This window comes from Rousettus aegyptiacus, unplaced genomic scaffold (genome assembly GCF_014176215.1).
Source record: "Rousettus aegyptiacus isolate mRouAeg1 unplaced genomic scaffold, mRouAeg1.p scaffold_m13_p_7, whole genome shotgun sequence".
NCBI lineage: Eukaryota > Metazoa > Chordata > Mammalia > Chiroptera > Pteropodidae > Rousettus > Rousettus aegyptiacus.
In genome coordinates this window covers 77,786,075-77,813,507 of record NW_023416310.1, presented here as the reverse complement: position 1 = coordinate 77,813,507, position 27,433 = coordinate 77,786,075, and the positions used below count along the sequence as shown (strand labels likewise).

Below are 27,433 nucleotides of genomic sequence, written 5' to 3'. Positions count from 1 at the left end.
GAACTGTTGTATTGAGTGATTAATATATTCAAGTTAGCCCATGTGAAATTACTGATATTCTACCATATTTGACCTACAAAAAAAAGTGACAATTTTAGGCCTAAATATTTAAAGTTCTTAGAACAGTGTCTAGCACACAGTAAGTATTTATCTTTGTGTTGGCTATCATTCTTATTGAAAACTGCATTGAGAGTTTGCAGCGTGTAGATATACAGTAGGTGCTCAATGATTGCTGGTGAATTTATGTGTTAAGTCGGGGCTGGGATGCCTAGGAACACATTTGTGGCCGTCCAGACTATGGGAGTTCCTCCTACAGGCAGCGAGGAGAAGGGCTCTTGGAGTCTAAAGCTCCAGCCTCTCTTGGCATCACCCCGGCGTCGAGTAGCAAAGCTCTCAGCAGGATGGACTGACCCCATAGCTACAGCCTTTCTGAGGCAGTCTTTGTCCTCTGGCCATGAAGAAGCGAAGAAAAACCCTCGGGGTGGAGGAGGTGGGAGGGTAGGTCTTGGGGTTTCCTTGTGTTTCGCTTTTGTACATCTAGAAATCTTGAGAAAAGACAGGCATGGGGAGCCATTCCTCCAGCCCATTCCTCTACTCCTGGCGTTTTTCTTTATTAGACCACTGCGGATGGCAGGGAAGATACAGCGACAGCGGCGGGTCTTTGGGAACAAAAAGACAAATGTTATAAGTTAGACGTGACCTACCAGAGGATAATGTTTCCCCAAGCATGGCAGGCACACCCCTGGTAGCCACACGCAGGGTGACTCTGCGTGGCGTGTGGGCAACCCTTTATTTCAATAGTTACGTGTTTATTTTAATGCATCACCAAACTTTATAACTCGTATGTCAAGCTTTCCATTTCACAGGTATTATTTGGGGATGAGGCTAAATGGCCTAAAGTTTTCAAAGGGGGAGAGGATTGATTTGAAAAATATGGTAAGGAAGTAACAGCCCCAGGGGAGGTCAGATTAAGTCAAAATCATGAATATGACCAGTGATGACCGAGGTTAGGGAAACACTAGCAGAGGGGTCGAGAAACATCTGCATGTTCCCGACTCTGGCACTTGGTAGCTGTGTGAGAGTGGGCCAGTTATTTAATCTCTACGCCTTGGTTTTCTCGTCTGTAAAATGGGAGCAATATTCCTGCCTCAAAGGTGATTGGGGGGGGGGATCAAATGAGAATGGCCTTAAAATCAGATAGTAATTGAGGGCCTGGCACAAAGTCAGAATTCAGTAGATATTATTTATAACTATTACCATTATTATTCTTAGCCTGTGCTATACTGTAAGACCTCAATTCATTGAATTTTTTTTTTTAACGGAAATTGTCAAACTGTTCTTTCATTCAGTAAATATTTCTTGGACACTAGTGTGTTCAAAACCTGATGCTGGTAACTGGGACAGATTTTCAAAGGGGGGGATACAGGCTCAGTCTCACCCCTCAAGGAGCATGTGGCTCAAAATCTGGGGGAGGGAGGAGGCAGGATGATTGGTAAATAAGTAATTGTCATGTAAAGCCATAAATACTATAAGAGGTGTGGATACAAAATACCCTGAGAGCATGGAGGAGGAATTCAGCCTAGAAGAACCCCATTGAGCCTCATGGTCTAGAACCACTTGGTCCAGCACCCCCACGTGGCCACCGAGTGCTTAGAATATGGTTAGTGAGACTGAAGAACTGAATTTTCCACTTTAGTTCATTATAATTAATTTCAATTTAAAAACCGAAGCAATATAAAATATTTTTCTGTTTAATACACTTCTATTGTTTTTGACAGGACCACATTTCACTTACACCATTGAAAATGTAGCATCTGGATTGAGATATGCTGTAAGCATCAAATACAAACCAGATCTGGAAAACTTAGACCAAAAAAACAAAAACTGTAAAATGCCCCATGAATGATTTTTATGTTGATTACACATAGAACTGAAAAGAATTTGGATATACTGGGTTAAAAACATACTATTAAATTTATTCTTACTTAGTCAAGGTGGTTACTAGAAAATCTTAAGTCACGTATGAAGCTCTTGTTATATTTCCTCCACTGGGCCGGAAGCAAAGCCGAGAGGGCCTGAGGGCAACACTTATTTCAGAGGCTGCAGAGGACAGAGATATCTCTGAGATCTAGTCCTAAGTATGGGAATTTCCAGATTGAACAAAATAAGAGGGGGGGTGGAATCTGGCCACCTTGACCTTAGGCATGTAGTAGAACTGCAGTAAGCCTCATTCTCTCGTGAAATCAGGATAAGAAAATGCCTACCTTTGGAGTGTCTTAAAGGAAAGATTAAGTGAAATCAGTAAGCCTAGTAGGGCATGTATTTAGAAACTTAAGCCTAAACGAGCTAAGTCATGAAAACAAGTTGGGGGACTTTACCAGCATGTTCATCTTTCTTGAGTTCCAAACACGTGGGTCAGGGAGACTCTCTCCCAGACTCATAATAGAGGAGACACCAACCCCTCGCTGGAGGTGAATTGGGGTACAGCTGGTCTGAGATCTTCCCGGGAATTATGGGGGGTGAGGAGCATGAACTGAAGGGAGGCAGGAGGTTAGTTTTGAACCAAGTCTTATGTCTTTCCGCTGCCATTGCAGTGCTTTGTGAAAGCCAAAGGGCCACACCGATTATCATGCTACTACTTGCTAAGTGAAATGTGTACCTTTAGCAGGAAAGAAATGTGTGGGACTTGAGTGTCACATAAAAGCCCTGAAATTAGCTCTATTAAGTAAACTGACACAAACTCAAAATAAGTCTAATTGTGTCATTTATCTAATTGCAGAGGAAAATGTAGTTCTTTTTTTGTGGGTATAGGCGACCTGCATTTCAAAAATTAAGTTTCCCCTGCCCCCTAGATTCACCTTCTCCCAGTAAAAAGTGGACCATGTTGATATTTACATGTCAGAGAATCAGGACTACTGTATGTCTGGGAATTTCGTTTCCCACTGCATGATTTGGCCCTCAGAGACACAACTAATTTTTTTTTTTTAACACATGGTTTCTTTCCATCAGATTCAAGTTGAAAGTGTTTCAGGTCAGGGAGGCAAAATTCACTTCACTAAAAACCATTTAAGAGAAAGATCAAGCCAAATTTTCTGATACAAGTTTTTTTATTATTATTATTATTTCTGAGTTTAAAAAACAAACCAAAAAAAAAAAAAAAAACCTTGAGCAAACCATGTCAAAATTAAAAATTGAAAAGAACATGGGCAGCCTCCCCATGTGCCTAATTTGGCCTCACTGAACAAATGACCAAGTCGAAATGAGAATTACGTTAGGATTTGCTCGATATCTTTACTTCTTCAACTCAGTTCTCCTGAAAAATGACTGAGTTCACATTCAGAAGAGAACACATCTAGATTGACTGTGGATGGCATTCCTGGTCCAGGTAGAAATAGGAAAAATGATGATTTTTAGATGCTAGTTGTGAAAGAACTTCTACAATAGGAGTAATTCGTCATAGAAACCCAATATAATTAATTTAGAATCAGAAGGGGTCATCATGCTTCTCTGGCTGACTGATTTATTAACAGGTCATTTTTACTCATGCCCTACCTTGCACATAATAGTAATAAAAGCCTTACACAGCTGAGACAAGAATTCTCTGCAGTCCCCTGTTTCCTCTTTAATAAGGCACTGCACTGCACGTAGCCTTCAGAATTCTCCGTCTTTCTCTAAGGAGATGGAAGAGGACAATAGAGAGAACACCACACAGAGTCGAGAGACCAAGGTTCGATCCTGGCTTAGCCAGTCATCGATGGTCGAGGCCAAGTCATTTCACCTGAGATGATGAACTAGATGGTGACCTAGATGGCTCAAGGTCACCATCTGTCCTGCAAAGGTCTGGACCACGTGACCTTTGTGGCTCTGCTATTCTGATGTGATGCAGGAAAGGAAGGCACAAAGGTTTCTCTGATAGAGGGTTCGGGCAAATGGGGGAAAATCCATCCCCAGTCTCCAGTGGTATTGGAACTGAGCTGACGGTTGTCCTCTCATGAGCTGGGACGAAGCGGTGCTCGGGCGTTAGGTGTCACACAGCTCAGGTCCAATCCCACCTCTGTCATGGACCAGCTGCATCGTTACTTCAGCTTCCTGACCCTCAGTTTCTTCACCTGCAAAAAGGGAAAATAATGTGCATACTTCATAAAATTGATGCCTCGCACACACGAAGGGCTCAGTAAAACTTAGCCATGGTCATCATTGTTCTAACGACAACAATGACCAGCAGGAAGTGAAACAATTCCTTCAGTGCTTCCTGTGTGTCCGAGACTCCCAGACCCCTTCTTCCTTCATACTGACACCACCTCATAAGGTCAGGCAGTCACCGCTCTCCCCACAGAGATATAGTTATAGAGCAAGAGAATGAGGCTGACTGTGTGTGCTGGATGCTGTGGCCAGGCGCCCCACCTGCTGGCCCTGTCATTTGGAACAGATTTCCCAGCAGAGCCTCTGTTCTCTCATCTATGAAATGGGAATAAACCTCTAGGTATATTGTAAATGGTATCTAAGGTAACGCATAGAAAGTGCTTAGTTAGTACACTGCTTGACACTGAGTCATGCCTTCATAAAAGGTTGCTTTTATTTTAGTTAAGGAAAGTGATGCTCGGAGAGAGAAATTCGTTCACCCAGGGGCCATCTGCTTATGAGTAGTCGTATGAGGATTCTAACCCCGATGGGAACGAATCCCATATACCTCGAGGACCCAGGAGAGGGTGCTTTGCCCTAGTCCTGCCCTGGCTGTGCTGCCAGTCTCAGGTTGCCTGGCCGTGAGCTCAGTCAGGGGGTCACTGGAAGCAGAATGCTGGGGGCTGCCCGGGGCCCAGGAAGGGAAATGAGTGCAGAGCCTCCTCCACTTGATCGCTGCAGCCGAGGGAAGAAACGCGCCCTAGGAACGAAGCACGACCCGCGCCCCACCTGCCATCGCGCCGACGCCCCTCACCAGTCCCCCTCGTAGGACGCTGTTTTCCACGGGAGAGTTCTGCCTCTTTGTTCCAGCACGCGTGGCACATCCACCGATCGATGTGACATCTTATCCTCTAAAACATTCATAATGTCTGCTTCCTGGGATCCGTGGGCCGCATGCTGCATGCAGCCTGGGTCACCTTTCCTTTGTAGTCAGTGGTCTTGTGAACCGGTCCCCTCTTTAGCAGGCAGCTCATTTCTGTTCTTAAAGAAAGACAAATTGTGTTTGGGTCGTCAGCACTGAATGACAAGCTTTTGGGGGGGGGGGAGCGGAAGGGAGAAAGATGTGGTTAGTAAGTGCATGTGTGCAGATTGCGAGGAGGTGTTTGGCTATCACAAAAGCTCTTAAAATCCCAGACCATGATTTATTTGCTGAATAAAGCCTACCGATATTATCATTCTCTAAAGGTATTTTGATCACATGGGTCCTTTCTTGGAGAAAGAAAGGCTTTTTATTCTATTTCTTTCCTGGGAAAAATAGCGACAGGAACAGGGTAGTTTGGGGTGGTAAATGATACGCTGTGTGGCGAATGACTCCAGGCATGTGTTTATCTGCCTGCGGATAAGCTGGCTCAGTGGACAATAGGACGCGGGACCAGCACCACCGGTCCTCCAGGGCGCATTTCAGGAGACTCCGCGCGAGGAACAGAAAGCGGCTGTGAGCGCGTGTCTGTCTTGTGTATTGATCCGCCCGGCGATGCCGAGAGCAAGGGGGGCCTTGTTAGAGGTCACCTGCGCACAGCAGACGCCACACGCCCACCTTGTCAGCGGTCGCCGCCTGCAGGGCGCGCAGCACAGCGTGAGGGGACACGGGGGTACGGATGCCGCGAGCTCGGGGCTCCACGCATCCTGAGGCTGCAGAGAGCCCTGGGTTTTTTTTTTTTTTTTTCCCCTCCAAACACAAGAATTGATTAATTTTGTACCACTTCCCATTCTCTGTACCATCCCGAGCCTGTCATGAGGATAGATTAATGCGCCGCTCCCTCCATGTGGATTCTCGTTGTCTTGAGAACACACTGCTCCCTGGTCCCAGAGCTGCCTCGTGCAACTGTCACCTTGTTCTCATGGCAGACACGCAGGAGGGGACAGAAAGCCTTCCCGCTTTTGCAAGGGACTAGAACGTATGGGTGACAGACAGAACCCCCACGCGCGGCCATTTTTGCACCATGGCCAGAAGAGGAGAGAGTGCAGGTAGGGGCGTGGATGCAGGCACAGTATGCCAGAGCGCTCTCTCCTTTCCGGCGCAGCCGCCAGGGTTCTGGTGTGACGCCTGTGACTCGCCCTCCCTCTCCTGTGTGAATGCCCGCGCCACGAGCTTCGCCGCCATTTTTGGAGGCTGCAGGCGGGAAGTTGGATGCAGGCAAGGAAGTTTCCAGAGCACTCCGGGGAGAATGACGCATGTATCCCATTGCTAGTAAAGGGATTTGTGGGTGTAACGTCCCTGCAGCGCTTTGAAAATTCATTCCATTTAATGCCTTACAATATAGTGGGAGGGAAATAAGAGAAATCATTTCACCAAGGCAGTTTGAAAGGGTTTTTTTTTTTTTTTTTAACTCCTTTAAGATTTAAAATTTCTCAACTCCTTTAAGATGCAAAGCATTTTCGAGAATGTTATCCTTCACGGTTTTGTTTGCATCTCTCCTTTGGGGCAGAAGGTCATTTTGTCAGTGACAGGATTCCTAAAAAAAGTACTATTAATGCATCGCAATGGGCTCCCTCCTCTTTGAGAAAGCAGCACCGTCCCCGACCGCATCCCCAAAGGGTGATGTGCACAGTGACCAAGGAAAGAGCCACCGAACAGTGATCGCTAGTCAGTCAGCCTATGTCGAAGATGCCAAACAGATGTATTATTTTCTATTGACAATGGCGATTCCTTTCAGTCAAACAGCAGACGGGTTGCTGACCAGGACATATTTGCGGAGGGCGAGTGACCGCTTACCAAGGGAAGTGTCTGTTCCTGAGTGAGCCTTGACTGTGTTTAGGAAGCGATTCTGTAACCCACCTGCCCTAGCTGCCCAGTGCTGGCTCCCTAACAGTTCACCTGGAGAACTCGGCAGGCCCGTTGGCCTCCAGTGAGGACTCTGAGGGAGTCATCGCAGGAGAGCCGGGGCTTGGCATCTCTGGCTCTGCAGTGACACGTGTCTAAATGCCAGATTTCCTACTCACTGGCTGTGTGATCTTGGACAAGACCCCCCTAACCTCCATAAGCCTCAATATCCTTATCTAGAAAAATGTAGATTAGATTACCACCTCACCAGGTGGGCATGGAAATAAACGAGCTGTCATCCTCGTTAGAGTCCTCCAGTGCTACCCCATCTCACCCAAGTTGAAGGCGAAGTCCCTGGAGGGCACCCACTCCCCATCACCCTGTGCTCCCTCCGAACTCCAGTGCTCCTCCCCAGACGGCAGCGGGAATCGCTCTCTCACTTCCTTCCGGTCTGGGCGCAGACGTTACCTATCACAGATGCCATCTCTGCCCAGTCTACGTTTGAACGAAAGAAGTTTCAATTCCCCATCCACCCCCCCCCCGCACCTCAACATTCCCTAACCCTACACTCTGCTGTTCACTTAAGTGTTTAGTTTCTTTGTCTCCCACTAGAATGTAAGTTTCACAAGAGCAAGGAAGTTGTTTTGTAAACAGCATTATTCTAGGTGCCCAGGACACACCTAACACACAGTAGGTACTCAATAAATATTTGCCAAATGATTAAAAAGAAAAAAAGAAGGAAGAAATGATACAATTACTATAATTAGCACAATACCTGGCACATCGCCAAAACAAACGTTAATTGTCCCCATCATCATTGATTAGGCTCATTTGCACGTCTCAATTCTCACTGCTGCTTGCAGAAATGCCTCTGCACGTGGCCCGGGCAAGTTGAGGGTGAGCGTCTGTGCATTCGAGCCCTGATCACTCACTCCACTGCGGTTCTCTTCTCTTGGCAGTGGCACTTTTGGAATTGGCTGCATTTCCCAGGGGGAGCCCTGGCCTTGTTGACTAACCTGGCTGATGAGCGGGGAGACCCAGCCCTGACCCTTCCCATCGTCCTACCTGGTCACTGAAGGAGCTTCGCCATCGCGGCTAAGGCCCTCGTGACTCCGACCCGGCTGAGCCACTAGACTTAGCAGGCCTGGGCCCTTCCTCCCACTCCCTGAACTCCGCTTGCCTGAAGCCTTCCACGTTCAAAGGGAAAGCCCGATCTCTTCCTCGGGTTACATATCGACAGGCCTGATGTGTGAAGAGACCCCCTGCTCCTGGGGGCCTGCTCAGCAAAACACAGAGCATCCGTGGGCCCCGCGTTTGCTCTCTTTGATAAGCAGGGGCTGAGCAGCCGGCTGAGAAGCGTTGCTGACATATTGATTGACCCTCTTGTCAGGTTGATCCTCAGCCAGCCAACGAACATGGAAGGTTCTAAGTGGCACCCAGCAGGGCCCACACATACCCTAATTACTATTTTAGACAACCCCTGTTCCAAGCTGCCACTTTTCCAGGACTGTAATCTCCCATCCTTGTGCTTGCTGGAGGATTCTGTTACCTGCCACCAACGCCTCTCCCTTTCGCTTGGGCTCCCTCTGAGTAAGTTCCCTCAGAACCCATCTGGTGTGAGAACAGGCAACTTCAATGAGCAAAATATCCCCCTAACTCCAGGTGGGTCTGTTTCTTCTTCTTGCTGAAATCTGGGATCTGCGTGTGGTCCGTCCATCCTGCCTTGGTTCACTTTCAGCACTCGATGAAAGTTTTCTCCAATTAGCCAGAGAGAAACTTTTAGCTTTTGGCTGCCTACTGTGTTTTTAGTGGCTGATTTCCCAGCTGCCACCTGGATTACACAAGCTTCCACTTGGAGCCTTTCCCTGTTGCATCCTTGCTGACCCGCGGAGCCCCATTGTTCTGTCCGAGGGTCCCTCTGGAGCAGAGCCTGTCAAATCATGATAAATTGTGCATTTTGGCTGCCAGCGGGGGTGAGTAACGTTAAGGAGAGAGCCTCTCAAACTCATTTCACTTCTGACCCTAAGATGGTCTCAACAGGACCTTTTGGGATGAGATGCTGGGGCATTTGCGGGGAGTGGGAAATGGGACCACCCACTGCATCCAGGGTGGACGTCACTGAGGCCACTGTTTGCCCGAAATCTTAAGATAAAGAAGCACTAACTCTGGCTACTCTGAGGCTTCTCGGCTTTCTAAATCTGATTCTGAGAGTGGATCACAGTGGGAAATACTATGACATAACGGCTAAAGAGCTATTTTTCTTTGCTGTTTATAGAACCAAATGTAATGAGTGACCTTAAATGTGTCCTAACACTTCCTGGCTGGGTTTTGGAAAGGATCCTCACCCTATAAATAATTAAATTCAAGAAATGCACAGAGATCTGATGTATAAAAATGGAGTTTCTCACTTTCCTCATATGTGAATGTGTCGGTCAAGGTAGCCTCAGGAATGCTGCTGTAACAAAGAACCCCAAACTCTTAGTGGCTTACAACAGTGACGTCTCTTCCTCGTTCTGTATTCTGTCACTGGTCAGCCATGCTCCGAGCCCTGTTATCTTTACTCAAGACCTGCTGACTGTGTGGCAGAGGAAAAAAGGTGTGTAAAGTTTGTGCCACCAGGTTCCAGGGCCACATCTAAATTCAATAAGATAAGAAAACGCAACCCTTTCAGGAAGGGGGACTGAATATAGAAGATGGTCATTCACCAACCATAGTGAGTTGCAAGAACGAGACCAGGTTTGCTGAGATCCTATTGCAAACTAAAATTTGTAAACGGATCGCTAAAATATGAAGCGGTCTGCCACCTCCTCGGTAATCCTCCTACGATTCCAAAGTCTCCCTGTCATTAGGCTTCCCAGTCACCACTTCCCTCACCTGTGAAATGGGGATTATGATAGCACCTACCTCATATGTAAGCCATGCATCTTTAGAAAGTCTCATGCAGTGCTGGCCATAGACTGGGTTCAAGGACCAGCAGCAGATATGAATATTACTAATAATTAAAATAGCTTCTCTTTGCAAACTCATCCATATTATTGCCAGCACTATTTTGCTTCATTCTTCACATCTCTGCATTATGTATTTTTTTTTATCTTTGAGAATGTGATGTCCTACAGTCCGACTTCTCAATCTCCCTCCGTGTGTCATTACCTATTCTAATAAACGTCTATGGAGTGCCTTCTATATTCAAGTCACTCTGCAAGCCCTTCCAGATGCTTAACCTCCCTCTGTTCCTACCTATGGAGGGAAACCCTTACGAAAGGTAAGGGGGAAGACTGACTGACTGATTCCTCAGCCCCAGCCATGGAGCAAATCAGTAGCAGAATAGGAAACAGAGTTCTCATTAGCCAGGAAACTCATTTACTTCACAGCTCCCCTGGGCCTTTATTCTAAGGACACTTCAGTCCATCCCCACAGGTCAGAAAGAGAGTCTCATTTTTTTTTTTTTTAACTCAAGAAAGAGAGAAGGAATAGGTGACCGAGAAAGAAAGAAAAAATGCAAACAAAAGCCTATTTCAGACTCTCCCCGCAAAAAAAAAAAAAGAAAAGAAAAGAAAAACAAGAGGAGGTGCTTATGCCCCGGTATAATTCTCACTTATTTACTTAACGTTCCATTCAACAACAAAAAATATGCCCAAACATGAGTTTCATTTGTGCCGCGTGGCTGCCGCTGGGAGGACTCAGCTCGCGCTCAGCAGACTTGGCGTCTCCCCTTTCCCCATCTTCATCTCACTTTCTTATTTTTCTTTTCACTTCTGGGACTTGTCTGAGAAGCTACTTATATACTCTGACCCTAACCCTTCTCACCCGATCTGCAGTGTTCTTAATGCATTCTTTTTTCTTTTTTTTTTTTTAATAAGGAGATGCTATGAAACCCAAAACAAAAAGGGAGAAGGGAAGGCATCTTTGAACACAGAGGGAGCCCAGTTTCATGAGCGTCCTCCGTATGTGCGGGCAGATCAGGGCACTGTTTGCTTGCGGCGCTCCGCAAACGGACGGTTGTGGTTCTGCATGGGATGGCAAGATTGAGTTCTATAAGCAGGGGGCCATTTCGACAAGTTTTCATATTGATGGAGCACCGGGAAGGTTGTCATCTTTGCCTGATGGAGCCACTGCTTCCCTTCACAGAGGTGAAAAGCAAAGCTTTGTTAGGCCTGGACCCCAGTTGTACCTGTAGCACCTGGTGGTGTCTATCTTAAAACACAGAGACCCCCCCCTGGAAAGAAACACATCTCCAGCTCAGCAGCAAGCTGGCTCAAGGCAAGCCCTGATAACCCAATAGTAATATATTTTTTTTTAATATCATTTTAAAATAGCTAATTCTTTGGCTCCCTTCACCTTGTAATTACAAATCAGAAGCTATCGTTATCTTGAAGCAACCACGATTAGTTCTCATTTCCTGACCTCTGTACAGTGAAAATATGTCATTATTTGAGACAGCAGAATCTGGTCTCTTCAAGTAAGTGACCTACATATAACAGATAAACTGCGGGGGAAAATTAGATGTTACCTTGACAGAAAGTGTACAGTAAATGTCACTTACTCTTATTAGTATTTATTATCTCGAAGAGTTGCAGGAGCAGGCTTTACACTTCAGAGTAATGTATAGAAACAACAACACGGTTCTGAGTTAGGAAAGTGTGTAAAAAAACAGCAACGACAAAAAAAGCAGACATACACACAGGGACACCTCGCCGCCTTAATCCGCAGCCATCAGTCTGAGCTGCATTGTTTGAGGACAGGTTTTTAACCTTAATAGAATGCAGCCTGACTTTAAGTGGTGGTAGGCATGCAGAATTAATTGCTGTGTGAACAATTTCCTAAGCATTGTTAATTGTGTTTCCTGTGGTTAATTGTTTCTCTCATCCCCAGCACCGTACTCAGAACCTTTCCCTGTCAACAGCCTTTTCTCCCCTGTAGCTCTGGAAACATAGCAACGGCGTCAGCCTGTGTCCGGTTGAAATGCCAGACAGACGTCGTGCGATTATTGTTTGGATGGAAAATATGCAGGGAAATGAACTCCTTAGTTATTCACAAATGAAGCATTTCTTAGATGAGGCCTTGGAAAGAATGCAGATCGTCTTGAGATCTGCCTTTCATTCCATGCAAACAGCTCACCAAGAAGCGGCAAAGATAGGCGTGTGCTGAGTTTGCTAAAGTAATTGGGAAGTGGAGAGTTAGGACAGACAGAGGGACAGGGAAGACCAGAGGAGGTTCGTGTTTGGAGGTTTGAGGTGCACCTGCGGGGAAAGCAAGTGCTTTGCAGACAAGCCGGTGTCCCGAGCCAAGATGAGGCCATGCCTCGGAGTTCGGGTCCCCTGAGCTGTGGTGGTCTGGGGGGGTGGGGGCACATAAGGGAGAAAGAGAGAGGAGAAATTGTGGTATTTGCAGGACGGTACCCCATTCCACCATCCTTCCCAGGCTCTTTCCACAAGGGGTGAAAAGGAAAAGTGTTTGTAAACTTAGAAACAGGGCGTGGGCTTCGCCGTGGGCCAGTGCAGCAGCCACAGCCACCGCGGGCTGCGCTGGTATTCGGTGCAGGTGCCGTCACCCCAGCCGGCTGGCCCCATCTGGGCAGCCTGATCTTGAAACCAATTTACGTTCTGAGGATGTTGGGGAAAACTATCCTTATCAGTACCCCGGGACTAGCAGTCTGAGGACGACTGCCTCCAGGACGTAGGGAAAGCGGGATGCGATGGAGCACACCCCCCATACGGTGACCCCAAAGGGGCTTTTCCCCTCATGGTGGCACCACTTGGAAGACCTGAGCTAAATGTCTTTCTCCCTCCTCTGCCTACAGTGGGGGTCCTCTCCTCCACCCTGCCGCCCCCTCCCCAGGCTGTGAACACCCAGGTCCGCCTGCTTTCAGCATCTAGCTATTCCCTGCAGCCTGGGGCAGGCCACTTTTGATCCCACAGCTTCCTTAATAGGCAGTTACTCGGAAAAGACACCTGGCCCACCCCCTTGACATTTGCACTGCTGAATTATCTATTCATATTTTCATTACTTTGTCTCTCCCGCAGCAATGCATCTGCTCGGACTCAATTGGCAACTCCAGCCGGCAGATGGACACACCTTTAACAATGGGATAAGGACCGGCTTACCAGGAAACGATGATGTGGCAACAATGCCATCTGGAGGCAAAGGTGAGGTTACAGCTGCTGCTTGCCCTCTTGAGGTCACAGGAAAATTCAGAGCTCTCTTCGCCAGCTAGCTAGTTCAGGTTTTCTGATTCAAAACTTGGAAGGTAGGCAAAAAGGAAAAGAAAGGGGAATCTAAAACAAACAAACAAACAAACAAACAAAAAACGTGTTGCCTTTCTGAGGTGCCCGCATTAAAAGCTGTTTGCTGTTCCTGCCTGTTATCTGTGCTTGGCGGGAGCCACTCGGAGCTGGCGCGGTGCCTGCCCAGAGCAACGTGCATACCTATGCTGTGCGCAGCGAGCGGCACGGTCTGGAGCTGCTTGAAAGCATCCCAAGGCCTGGGCAGAAGCGGCAGCAACAGCAGCAGCTGGAGGGGCGGCGGCGGCAGCAGCAGCAGCAGCAGCAGCAGCAGCAGGAGCAGGAAGTCCTTCCTAATCAAGAAAGCCCACAGCAGCAGGCAGCACGTGCCACACTAGACGACAGTCTCTCCCGAGGAGAGAGGCAGCCTCCCCGGGGAGGACGCCCCACCTGGCACGGATAGGAAGAGAAAGATTCAGCTTGGGGGGGGGGGGGGAGACGGAGATAGAAATGAGTTTTGACAACGAGGGGGACAAAGCTTCTCTTCTCAGAGTGGGGAAAGGGGACAATAGAAATGTTTGTTGAAGCAATCAGGCAACTGTATTCTTGCAGGGGGAAAAAAAGGTGCAAACAAAGTGCTAAGAATGAGGGGAGCAAACAGAACCGTGGGGAGGAGGGGACCTGGATTGTCCCAGGTCCAATTCAAAGACCGACAAGCCAGTGACACAGTGAGCTGTGTTTAATTCGGGGTGGAAATCACACGTGGGGGGGGGGGTTCCGCAAACACAGAATTTTCCGCTCTGCCTCTCGGCACACATAGGCAGTTCACCCCTACGTCTCTCAGAAGACCCCACAGGGATCGTTCGAAGGTAGGAAAGGAAGTAACATCAATTAGGCACCTATTGTATATCAGGCTTTGCATTGCATAACTTCAGCAGTTCTAAAGGGGAGGAAATTATCTCAGGGAAACTGAGGCCCAGGATGTTTTATAAACTTACCCCAAGACAAACAGGTAGGCAGGTACAAGTCGAGACTCAAGTCTGAGCCCTGTGCACCTGGGGGCAGGCTCATTGGGGTTTTCCTTAGATCAGTCATTTTCCACAGAGAAGATTCCAGAATTCATCTTCCCTTAGAGGTGTACTTTGGTCATCCTGAGATGCTAAGGTTGCTGAAGTTTTTCTCCCCAGCGCTGTCCTAATACTTCGAGTGTGACTTTTTTGTCTTTTTATCTAGTTCGTAATAATTATTCATCTCATCTATCCTAATAATAACACTAAATGACCTTTAAGTGAGCATGAAAAAGTTTTATCTGAGAATGAGATGATATGCTTTCCATTATCAGGCAACTAAAACTACACCTAAAAATGAAAAGTGTATTTTGTCCTAACTGACCATGTTCTTCTGCCTTTACTGAGCAAAAACCGCAAGCAAAATGTGTTGGCCTCAAATTTTAATCCACTCACTTTCAGCACTTGACACCATCTGCAACTTCGGTTTCCTTTATGACAGTGGTTCTCAGCCTCAGGCGCTTTGCCTGCCAGGGGATGTCGAGGACTTTTTTGATTGTCACAATTAGAGTAGGTGCAACTGGCCTCTAGTAAATAGAGGCCGAGATTGAGGTAAACATCCTACAATACACAGGACAGCCCTAGGAAGAACTATCTCCTACAGTGAAGGACTGCCCTGCTCAAAATATCGGCAGTGCTACTCTTTGAGCACCCCTGTTTTAGGGGTCTCTGTTATATTTTACCCATGAATGTCCTTGAATCTATAAGTCTGTGCCCTGTCCTATAGGAAGAATGCAGAATCCACTTTGAAAGCGAATATGCATATTCTATCAACAGGCACAGGCGTGTCCATTATGTGTGCATACGCTCTGAAATTATATACAAGATCTTTATGTAGCATCCTTCATAAAAGGGGACTGCCGATAGGCATTAACTTCCGTGAATTAAGGTCAGCCACTCCTCCCGTTTGTGAGTGAGCTTCATCTAGATCCCCTACCCCACTTTGGCATCCCACACCAGCACAAAGAGAACAAGTCCTAACTGAGAGCGTGGAGTCTCTAACAAATGAAGAAATATTTTCCATGGTGTCTTGGGAAAGACCAGAATTTCCCCCCTCAGATACAGCACACTTTCGACAATGTTGTGTAAGTCATATAACATCACCAGTTCAGATATTTTCCCAGTGAGTTATGAGGCAGACAGAATAGTTGCCAAATTGTCATCCAATAAATTTTGTCAATAGGACTCTTATGAAAAAGGGTGAGAATTAAGAAGTTGCTTAAAGCTGAAGTAAAACTTGGAACATCTCGTTTCTGAGCACCAAAACAGTGCGCTTCTGATGACTGAAAGTATCAGTTCTCTTCTTTACTGTAAAGTTTGATTTAAAGCACTCCTAGGAAGGTTTTAGTCTCCTCACACTCCACTAACTCTTCTAGAGAAAGTGACCTCAGGTGTAAATTTCTTTAGCCAGTGACCTCTCTCTTGCCCGCTTCCCAAGTCTATACATTTAGATAACCTGAATCAATTCCAATTAACTAATTTTCTAGTGTTTCAAAGAGACAATCAAGAAATATTGGCAATAAGTTAATTAAATAACACCTCCATTTTTTTCTTTTCTTTTCCTTTTTTTGGTGTGGTGTACAATAATCTTTCACTTTGATAATGTTTTAATCAAGATACACCACTCATTGCCAGGAAGGGTAATCTTATGAAGCAATTACTGGTATGTATCCAGCAGAACCAAATTAAAATGTAAGCAAAACACAGACACGTGAGTCCCATCGAAGACGGCGCGTCAATAGAGATTTCATTACCTGCTCCTTAGAGCACTTACATTTCTCGGGTTTGGAACCAAAACTAATAGGCAGGGCAGCCTACACTCTCCGAGATGTTAGTGGAAACAAAGCCCTTGATTAATTAGTCAGGAGAGTATGTTCTTTGGCCTTTGTCTTCCCTTTTCCATTTGTTGTTGCTCATGGTTTATTTTTTTTTTTTCCTTCATTCTCTCTTTCAATTAAACCTTAACGTGGTTGGTGGTTGGGTTTCACATCAAGAAAAGGGAGTCCACAGGCTGCCAGAACCACTCACCGTCTCGCGTGTATTTCTATGTTAAAAGGAATGAACTCATACATCTTCATTACACGAGCACGCAGCACTCTTTCTATAGATCTGGGATTAGATAAGCCTTGAGAACAAAGATTCGATACAGTGTTCTGACCTGGTCAGATAACATAAGGGAATCCAGTTTGGCTAGGCCCAGAGGCAAAAAAATATATATAGGAACTTTTAAAGGGCACATTGTGTGTAGCCAATTTGCTCACTGATCTTAAGAAAGAATAAGCTCCCAAGTAGAATTTCATGGATCATGCTCAAAGCCTGTCACTCATTTTAAATTCAAGGTATCTTTTATATCAGGGGTCAGCAAACTACATACCGTGGACCAAGTCTGGCCAGCTGATTGTTTTTGCAAATAAAGTTTTATTGGAGCACAGCCATGTTCATTCGTTGCCTGTGGCTGCGTTTGCACCACGACAAAGCAGTTGGGTAGTTGCAAGAAACTAGGTGGCCCACAAAGCCGAAAATATTTACTCTCTGGCCCTTTACAGAAAAAGTTTGCTGACAGTTCTGTATCATTCACAAGCCCATTTCTGCCTTCCTTGGTCTTTCCTGTAATTACACGAATTATAGGAGTCTAGAGAGAAGAACTCAAACTTCCAATAGATCAGTTTTTTCTTCTTGACCAAGAGTTAGGTATAATACATTCTTAGTAACTTCGCACTGACACATCCTCTAAAATAATAGGACTCTGGGGCTGGTCTAGCTGCAAACAACAAGCCATAGCTCCATCCCTTTGCAGCTGTGTGACCTTAAGCAGGTCACGTGTCCTCCCTCAGCCTCCGATTCCTCATCGGAACAATGGTGCCCCCTCATCAGCCCGCCGTCCAGCATAAAGGAGACAACTCTTGTTGTAAAACACCGTGTGTGGTATCAGGTACTTAATAAGACGTGCCTGAGTATGAGCTGTCACCGACATCATCGTGACAGCTCAGCTGGTGCTGGAACAAGCCTCCGTGGGCTGGCACCTCTTAGGAGGGTCTGTATTTTCCAAAGGCAAAGGCTGCTTTCAGTATGTCAAGATAGACAATTGTCTGCTGCTTCATCTTTTTTTCCTTTTTTTTTTAACCTTCTAAGAATGAGAACAAACTCGAATAAAGTCTTCTTCCCAAGCATTTGCTTTGCGAGGTCAGTGGGAAGCAGGACTTCGCGTTCGAAAGGGCCGATGTGAAAACGAGCTGGCCTGTCTCCCTGCAGCGGGAGTTCCGTCCCTGCCAGCCTGTTTTAAGCCCCACCATTCTCGGTTTATAACTCAGCTGTAAACATTTATTTGTGCCTGGAGCACATTTCTTTCCTACCATTTGAAAAAAAAAAAAAAAATCAGGATTTCCAGATGGTATGCAAGTTGGAAAAAAATGGCAAAGACTGTTATTCTGTTTAGAAACATGTTTTTCTACACTTGCCCTTTCAGCAAAAACTTCATTATGATTTTCGCTAGTTGGCTTAGTGCACGGTACCAGGAGCCAGATTAGTAGGGAGGTTGGTGATTCTTCCTCTGGCTCTTCTCAGCCTCTCAGTGAACACAGCCCAGGGTTTCGGAATGATCGCCTCCCTACATAAGGCTTTTTCAAAGTCGATGAGGTTTCCGGAAAGGCAAGGGGTCTTTATTGGAGCCAGTCATTACCATGCTGCATGTCTACTGACAAACACACCAATCGCCTGCGTAGCGACATGGCAGCTCCCCTCCTTTTGGAGGCCATGTTGCTTCACCGTGGTTACAGATGGATCCCACCGAAGGGCCTCGCGCCGGTGGATTTTAGCTTCCGGTTGTCACCCGCGACCCTGCTCTGGGCTGCACAGGTTCCACTGTGCCCGGCGCCGTCATGGTTTGACGTGAGAGCCAGTGCCCCCCAGCCCCCACCCCATTGCATCTGCCCTTGCTCGCCTCGCCACTTCTGCCTTTCAGAGTTGCCTTGCACACCCAGAGATTGGTCTCTGCTCTCTTTCTGCGTGAATACACACCTTGCTCTATCTTTGGTACTTAGCCCAGGATCTGGAATACAGTCAGCGTAGTAGATGGGTGGGCTTTGGTATTGATTAGACCTGGCTTTCAGTCCCAGCTCTACTGCTTAAGAGGTGTGCAACCTTAAGCAAGTCACTTTACCTCCGTGGTTTCCTCATCTGAAAAACAGGAAAAATCATACAGATATCAGGAGATCACGTGGCAAGTAGTAAGCACCTAATAAATTTTAGCTGCTAGGATACTCATCAACCGAACTGCAAATTAACGCAGAAGCAAGCCACCTAAACAGTCAGCTGTATAAAGATCTGTTAACGCTCTTAGTGACAAAGGGTTGACCATTTTTTATCTAAGGCGGCAAATCGAGGTTTTAAATGATGAAAGGCTATGTACTTTTCTAAAATCCTTCAGTGCTTGTGGTCCCAGGCTCTGAAAGGTTTTATAAAAACAGTAATTGCTATGTGCTGCTGTGGACACATGGCAGGCACACTGGCACTCACGATGGAATTCTCTTCCTGGAGAACAGCCAGCCAGCCGCAGGGCTGCTGACGACTCCGGGGAGCTGTAGTCTAAGGCAGTGAATCCGATGTCCTTTGGAGAATCTTTTTTGCCCCTCTCTCAGTTAAACAGAGCCCTCAGATGCTTGTCCTGATCCCCAAATAAATGGAAACGAGGTGTAATGACTGAAGCAATATTCTGAATTCAACTTTATTTGCAATAGATAAAAATATGTGAGGCAGAATAATCTGCAAGGCAGATTTATGCCAAGGTGCCTCCGGAGTTCAGTTAAGTTTAGCAAGTATTAATATGAGGCTTCATTTCCCCGCTATGACTACGAGTCCATTCCCTTTATCACTTGTTTGGGGAATAGTCTCGCTGTTTCCGTAAATGAATTATGGCAACGTTTTCTGAGATGATTAGCTCCTAATGTGGCTATGGAAGGCTGTCAATTTGCTTGACATCAGTCTTATTTAACTGGTTGGAATTTTAGGTACATGTTTCGGAAATAGGCAATAGCTTCACATTTACATGAGCAATCTTCCGTGCTCTGTAGAGGTGGGCTATCCTGTAAAATTGATCATTAGAGTGTTGCTTCTAAAGTCCCAGAAATCTCATCTTTGAGCTGGAGATGAACCAGCCAGAACCATCATGTGTTAAGTAAGCATCTGCTTCTAAGGGCAAAATGATCGACATCTTCACTTTTCACGTTGAGCTCATAGACAGAAAAGCAAGTTTGACATGGACGCTGCAGCTCTGGGCGACGTGGGCTGGACTCGATCCCGCTTTGCCAGGACATCATGCTCGGTCCTCACCTACAAGCCCCCAGCATGGTGGCCAGACTGTCACAGACTGGCTGCTTGCTTCCTCTTTTCCTGACGCTGCCAATCCAAGCCTAAATGGACTCGATGGGACCCTGGGCTGCAGGCTGCTGAGATAAGGGATGGTGGGATTATAACATACACCTCAACTTTGATGGTGACCAAAGATTACCTAGCGCATAGTAGATGCTCGATAAATACTTGGTGTGTGAACGTATGAATGAATGACTCACCCAGCATTGCTTTGGACATTATGAATCATTATTAAATAAATAAAGCCTTTCACTGACACAGGTTATGCAGAGGTCTCTACCTGAGAAGCAGATAAAGTACACATCAATACTTGTAATTTGGAGCAAATGAACTTTGTGACTTTGTTTTCTCTGGCTATAGCGCCTTAATTCATATGACGGGTCCCTCCCTGTCTGCAGACGTATCGACTGCTCATTGTATATTGATTTTAGCTGCTCTGGAAAATGACAGCCTATTTCATGAAGTCCCACCCCATCCCTTGGCCCATAGTAGCGAATTGTGCCTACCCAAGGCAGCCTATATTTTAAATTACACCGTCGCAAATTTGTCCTCCAAATCTGGGATAATTACGGCTATTGTTAGGTAGCACGACAACGGAATAGAAAGCTATAGAAGTGCTTCCAAGCCAGGTATTACATCGGTTCCCCTGGTTAATCCTCGGAAGAACCCCATTGTACAGACGAGCAGGCAAACTCAGAGAGGGAGAGTGATTAGCCCAAAGGCACACAGCTAATGGTTGCCAGAGCTGGGATTCCAACCCAGGGTTGCTGTGCAACATTGCCTTCTGAGGTCTCAAAACTTCTCAATATGAGGAAACTCACCCTGGAGGTACAGATAGAAACCTCAATTACTTTATTTCCTTGCTGCCTGTCTCTCAGTGGCAGCCTGTTAGGGACTAGCCGTGTGTGTGTGTGTGTGTGTGTGTGTGTGTGTGTGTGGCCCTAAAACAGCTCCCCTGGCTGGGAGGGGCCAAGGGTCAGGTCAGTTTGCCTGAAGCTGCTGTCCTCTTTGACCTGCAAGAGCAGCACAGCCCTTTACTCCTGGACGCCAACCCAGGGACTTGAACTCCAGGGACAAAGTCCCTAAGATGGTTCCCAGCACTGCCTGCAGCAATTGGCAAAAGCCACCTTTTCTTCTTAGCTCTTTGAGTCAGTATTTATTTACAAAAAAGGTTGGGTTTTTTTTTTTCATTTTTTAAAAAATTATGGAAATTATATGCAATTATTTTAAAGATTTTTTTTTAAGCGTATGGGAAAATCTTTGTTTTCTTTTCCTCCAAAGAATATTAGTGTAACAATTAGGAAATTTGAATAAGATCTGTAAATTAGAGCATTGTATGAATGTTAATTTTCTGTTTTTTGATACTTATACAGTGGTTCTGAAAACAGAATGTCCTTGCTTGTAGAAAAAAAAAAAACACAGAAGTATTTAGAGGTAAAGGAGCACCCTGTTTGTAACTTATTCTCAATGTTTCAGAAAAAAAATATATACATATGTATTTATATATGAGGGAGAACATGAAGCAAATGGATTTAGTGATTGTGGAATCTGAGTGAGGGATATGCAGGAATTCTTTGTACCTTTTTAAAAATTTTTCTATAAATTTGAAATTATTTCAAAATGATATATAAAATATATATATGGAAAGTGAAACACCTCTTTGCAAAAGCATAATTCAGTTGCACGTCTAGAGAATTTAGTTTGGAAGAAGTTACTAGTTTCGACACTAACAATATCATGTTTAATGAATCGAGTTTTGTTTTTAGTGTAAACACCTTCCACCTCCTGCCAACACCACACACACACACACACACACACACACACTCTCTCTCTCTCTCTCTCTCTCTCTCTCTCTCTCTCTCTCTCTCACACACACACACACACACACACACACACACACATATTCTTTGTAGCATATACCCGGAGGTGACCCTCCCAACTCGCTCTGTAGACCTCAGTAAACCCCAAAGGTCCGAACCACGGTTATGTAGGTAAGGGCACTGAAACCTTCGAAGCTAAACCAGCCAGCGCTTAGTGGCAAAGATGGGAGTCCAACCAAATAGTCCACTTACACACCTGCTCCTTCCACAAAAGTCTCAAGGTCATTAAGTATCAGCATTAATCCTTGACTTTCAGCTGTTACTTTAAGAACCTATCTTACTACACCTCAACTCCCTTGGTTTGTTTGTTTACAAGCTTTTACACAAAAGATAAACTAAGAGTTTTACTCATGAATTTTCAACAGGATCCGTGAGGAACTTTCTTTTAAATTATAAATATCCTCATAGAGCTTTCAAAAGTTAATTTTATTAAAAAAAAAAAAAAGTCAGTGTCCATGCAGCTTTGCAAAGTGAATCTTTCTCATGGTTCTCATCTTACCCGGTAATTACAGGGGTTGTGTTAAAATATGCCGTCAGATGGGCAGGTAAAACTCGATTCAGTTCAACAGGCATTTGTGGAGCCCACATGGTTGCCGGGTGCAAACCACAGAGAACCCAGAGGTGAATTCGCAGCTCTCCCTGACCCCGGGGAGCACAGTGTCTCCTGAGAGAGACGTAGGAAGACAGGCAAAATCAATTACAGTACCTGACAACAGGTGCCACCATAGTTAAGTGTGACTGCTATGGGTCTCAGAGAAGGTCTCAGAGAAAGAACTTATTTTTCTGGTTGGGGGTGAGGAGCATAAATTTAAAAAAAGCTTCAGTGTGAGGGTGCAGGTGACCTGGACCTTAATTTCATTGTTACTCACTACAGCAAGTTTATCAATCAAGTAAGCTAATCAATAAAGTAACCATATTGGCTTCCAGAAGGTCCCATCAAAAATCAGTGCTGGAAACAGATGCTGATTCCCAAATTTAAGCTTATTCCATAGTTAAGACTATTCCAGAAGAATTATTCTATTGTCTTTCTCTTGATAGGTAGATAGGTAGATAAGTAGATAGGTAGATGATGCTAGGTAGATAGATAGATAGATATTTAGATGATAGATAGATACAAATACGTGTACATATATACACATATACACACATATATATCATACATACACACATCATTTTTCTTTTAGAAAATCCTTTATCTAAAAAGAAAGCCAAATGCTTTCCTATGTCATTTTTCATTTTTTATTTAATTCAGTGTAACTAGCTGGCATTTATTTTACTATTATTATGTGCTAGGCACTGTACAAAGCCCTTCTTCGTGTATTTCCATTTGTTACGCCTACCCTATGAGATACCTACTATTATTATTATTCCCTTTTTATTTAAAATAAATAAATAGATAATGGAGGGCCAGAGAGGGTAAGCAAATTGCTGGAGGTCACACAGCATGGAAGAACCAGAGCCAGGGTGTGGACCCAGTTCTGTCTGGCTGCAGAGCCTATATTTCATCAGCCAGGGACACTGCCTCTCTGGTGGACAAAACAGGAAGGAGAGAAACATCTGGAATCTTAGGGGTGGGGAGGGCCGGGGACAAGGCTGTTCGGACTCACTGGCGGTAGCAGCTAATGTACTGAAGTCGGGGGTCCTGAAGCTGGGGTCTAGTGAAAGAAGGGGGATCCCACTGCTATAAGAGAAGCAAACCCCTGCAGCCCCTCCTCCGAATTTCTGCAGAGCCAGCGCCGTCAGGAGGCCGGCTCCCTCGCGCAGCTCCGGCGTCCTCATTTGGCTTGACATTATCAAAATCCGTTTAGGTTTCAACAGTAGACGAGCGGGCGTGTGGGCGTGGCTTTCCTGCTTCTTTCTCACATCCCGTCATTAACCCAGCAACCCTGAAAGCCCGGCAGACGTGAGGAAAAGCCCGTCTTAATAAGTTTAAAGATGAATAATTTCTCTAGTTTTTTTAATGCATTTTTTGAACGTATTGCCACATGATGATTCTTGGGGTTACTTTTGGTCACTGTCAGGGGCCCCTAGTCTATTCTTCCCCGGGGTCTTTTTTACTACCTTGCTTTCTTACTGGGTTCTTTTTATTATATCCCTTCTCACAAAAAAGTCCTGATTTGGGGGCAGGGTGGAGTCTGTCAGAAACAACATATTTAAGTACAAATTAGTTTCCAATTTATAATAGTCGGAGCTTCTGATCAACTGGTGATAATAAGTTTTTTCCCCTGGCTTTGTCATTGTTTCAGCAAAATAAACAACACTGAATTTAGGCTTAGAGCCTTATAGATTAATAATAATGATAACAATAACTAATTTTTATTTAGTACGTCTTTTGTGCCAAAAATCATTCTGAAAGCTTTTCATGGATTAACTCACTAAATCCTTATAACAACCTGATGAAATAAATAATAATGTCCCAACTAGACAGCCGAAGGAACTGAGGCGCAGAGAATTGGTAAACTTAGTAGCTGGGATTTGAACCAAGGCAGTTTCAGGCCAGAAAGAGTCTCTGCTCTCATGTACTAGTCAGGATTTCCTCCCTTTATAGGGAAGCAGTCCACAACCATTAGCCAACATAAAAATGTTTGTGGAACAAACCATCGAGTCTCCATCCAAAGATCTGAGCCACTCAGGACTTATTAGTTGTTTTTTTTTTTTCTTCTTAACGGTATTATGTGATGGAAGCTTCCACACTTCCCTGAGGAGTTCGTTCCCTAGTTTTATTATTCTGGAGGTCAAGAGTTTCTTCTTAAGGTCCAAACTAGTGCTCCTCCTACCTTATTTTAAGCCCCCGTTGACTTTTTATTGATTCACTATTGAACTACACACAAATGAATCATCACCTCTCTTCTTAAATAAAAAAGAAAAAAAAATAATAACTTCAGACCCTCAAGTCACTCTGTGGTTTTCTTTTATAATTTAGACACAGAAAACCTCCAGAGATCCAAAAATGTTACTTCTTCATTTTACAGATGGAAACGCTGTCTCCAAGGTCATTTATGAGTCTTGTCTTGGCAGGGCGGCTAGCTAGGAAGCAAACTGTGTCTCTTAAGTCAGAGAGCTTCGCTGACCCTCACACCAGTCTTCAGCAATCTTATGACCTCTCTGACCACCCAAACCTTTTGCGATGTGCAGTGGCCAAATATAGATAAAATTTTCAGAAGAATCTTTCCAAATGCAGAGGGGAGCGTGTTTCCAAGCCTTTCCCTGCTGGGCCAAAGAAGTTTTCAGATTCACAAGACCATCAGAGTGATCAACTGAAAAATGAAAAGACCCTCAAAACAAAAATGTTTGTCATTTTTTCAGTATCTGGTTTCAATGAACTTAGATGTTCTCAAGAAGATGGGAGGTGGATTTTTTTTTTTAATTAAGAATCCTTTTGAAGGAATCACAAATGGCTCCAAGAAGGCTTTATTCCCATTTTACAGATGAGGAAAACGAGACTCTGAGAGATTAATTAACTTGCTTTTCTTGGGTAGCTACCAGTAACTCCCAGCTTTTCCTTAATTCTGTGATCACAAAAGAAGCCAGCTGCCCTTGGAAGTGCACGAGGCACTGGTGGTTTATTGTTACTCAAAACTCCTCTTTCAACATAGATATTTCTGGAACTGCCGTTGTTAAAGTTTTGAAGGATGCTGACTGTGGGCAACTGATATTTGCCATATAAGCCATTTTAAATAGTGATTTGCAGAAACATTTCACTGTTACCATGAAAGGGGTGTGGTTTCCATATGGCTCTTAGCTCCCTCCCTCCTGCTCAAGGAAGGGGTCACTCCCAGCGTTAGTCACCCTGAGATCAAGTCCCATTTTCTATTGTACTTTATTTACTTTGGACCGATTTTTGTTTACTGTTGCTTCTTTTTTAATTTATGAAAATGTCAGAGTATATTGGACTTGTTTGCGACTGCAAAGAATAATTAAAGGCTGCAAGAATTCAATGTGGTGCCAAATTAATATCACTCTCCCCTCCCCTGATATTACTTTTTACATCTCAGTCACATTAGGGGTTGTCAGAAGCTTTACATGTACTTAGCAGACCCCAGCTCTTATTATATGTGATCAGTAAAGAGCAGCCTCAGAAGTTTCAGAAATCATCATACCAACATTCCAGATGCCCTGGGGTAGGAGTTTATAGCTTTGTGATTTCACACGTAAATGTTTTAAGCTGTGACTTAAAGAGAAAGTCGCCACGAGTTTAATCTTAATACTTTAAAAAAAAAAAAAACCTGGAATATGATTAAACAGAAATGTAGAGCCAACTAGTGTAGACAAACGTCACCGACTTGATCTCTGCTCTTGTCTTCCAGTGCCCTGGTCATTGAAAAACAGCAGCATAGACAGCGGCGAGGCAGAAGTTGGGCGGCGTGTGACCCAGGAGGTCCCCCCGGGCGTGTTTTGGAGGTCCCAGATCCATATCAGTCAGCCCCAGTTCCTAAAGTTCAACATCTCCCTCGGGAAGGACGCGCTCTTCGGTGTTTACATAAGAAGGGGACTTCCACCATCACATGCCCAGGTAGGACCACGCTTGATATGACCATGAGTTAAAAACAAACAAACAAACGAACAAACAAAAACCAGTTCGCACCAGCTAGGAGGTCTAGAATTAAAGGACGGAGAATAACAAGTGTGGGCAGAGGTTGGCAAAGTTGGAACATTATTGGTACGTTGGTACATTGGTTTAGTGCTGGTGAGGATGCCGGCTGGTGCAGCCACTGTAGAAAAGAATATGACAGTCCTTCAAAAAGTTACACATAGCATTATTATATGACCCAGCAATTTAACTCGTCGGTTACATTGAGAACTGAGAACTGAAAACGTTATTTCTCATAAAAACATGTACGCAGATGTTATAAAGCATTATTCATAATAGCCAAAAAGTGTAAACAACCCGAATGTCCATGGACTGATGAATGGATCAACAAAACGTGATATATCCATACAGTGAAATATTATGCAAACATAAAAAGTATCGAAGTATTGTTATATGCTACGACATGGCTGAATCTTGAAAGTATTATGCTAAGTGATGGAAACCGGATATGCAAGGCCACATATGATGTGGCTCCATTTATGTTGTCCACAATGGGCCAATCCATAGAGGCAGAAAGATTAGTGATTGCCAGGGGCAGGGAGGAAGGAATTGGGACTGACTGCTGGCAGGTACAGGGGTTTTTTGGGGGGGAAGCGGGGGGAGGGTGATATCAATGCTCTGAAATTAGACAGCGGTGATGGTTGCACAACATGGGAAGTGCACTAAAAATGACTGAATTGTGAAATGGTGGAATTTACATTAAATGAATCATATCTAAAGAAAAAAAGGTAACATCTCAACCCGATGAAGTCGGCTTTGCTAAACCTGGAGGTGAATCCTCGGGTGCATTTTGTTTAGGCCTTCTGGTTATTGGATTAACTAGGTAAGTGTCACTAGGCGACATCCCACCGTGTATGAACAGTTTGGTGTGATGCTAAACAAAATTCGGCCGCTGTCTCCCTTTGACTCTCTGCCCGTCCCTGTACTGAGCTCCTTGGAAAGTCTTTGGCACTGGGAAAGTGAGCTTATTCCAGAGTTGGGGATGAAGAGATCGGGTTGCATTATGGATTTCATCGTTTTGCCTCTGATCCTTCCTCTCATTTGTGCTGGTAGAGATTTTATCGTATGTACCACTTGGGATAAATTAACACCCAGTGAGCTTGGTTTTCTTTTCCAGTAAGAATTATATTTCCTGAGGAAACCCAAGTCAGGTTTCCCCGCCTCATTTGCTTTCAAATCCAGCAAGTACATAAAGAAGTCTGTTAGGAAAATACTCCAGGAGAGGAAAAACATCCTTAACCGCCCCTCATATCCAGTCAAAGCTGACTTTAAAATGTGTCGGAAAGGTATTCATCTAGAAAATTCAATTGGAAGAATTTAAAGCTTTAAACCCATTGGCAAATACAAAGCAAGGAGGCCTC

General features: G+C 44.9%; 1 protein-coding gene across 12 annotated transcripts in view; it reads left to right on the top strand.

The window, feature by feature from the left end:
• TENM2 (teneurin transmembrane protein 2) overlaps nucleotides 1–27,433 on the top strand; it is a 2,693,686-nt gene that overhangs the window by 2,495,026 nt on the left and 171,227 nt on the right. For all 12 annotated transcript variants that reach the window (XM_036224946.1, XM_036224945.1, XM_016151441.2 and 9 more), the window contains 2 exons: nucleotides 12,970–13,092; nucleotides 25,789–25,994. In XM_036224946.1, the coding sequence (XP_036080839.1) occupies nucleotides 12,970–13,092; nucleotides 25,789–25,994 (329 nt within the window). The remainder of the gene's footprint in view (nucleotides 1–12,969; nucleotides 13,093–25,788; nucleotides 25,995–27,433) is intronic.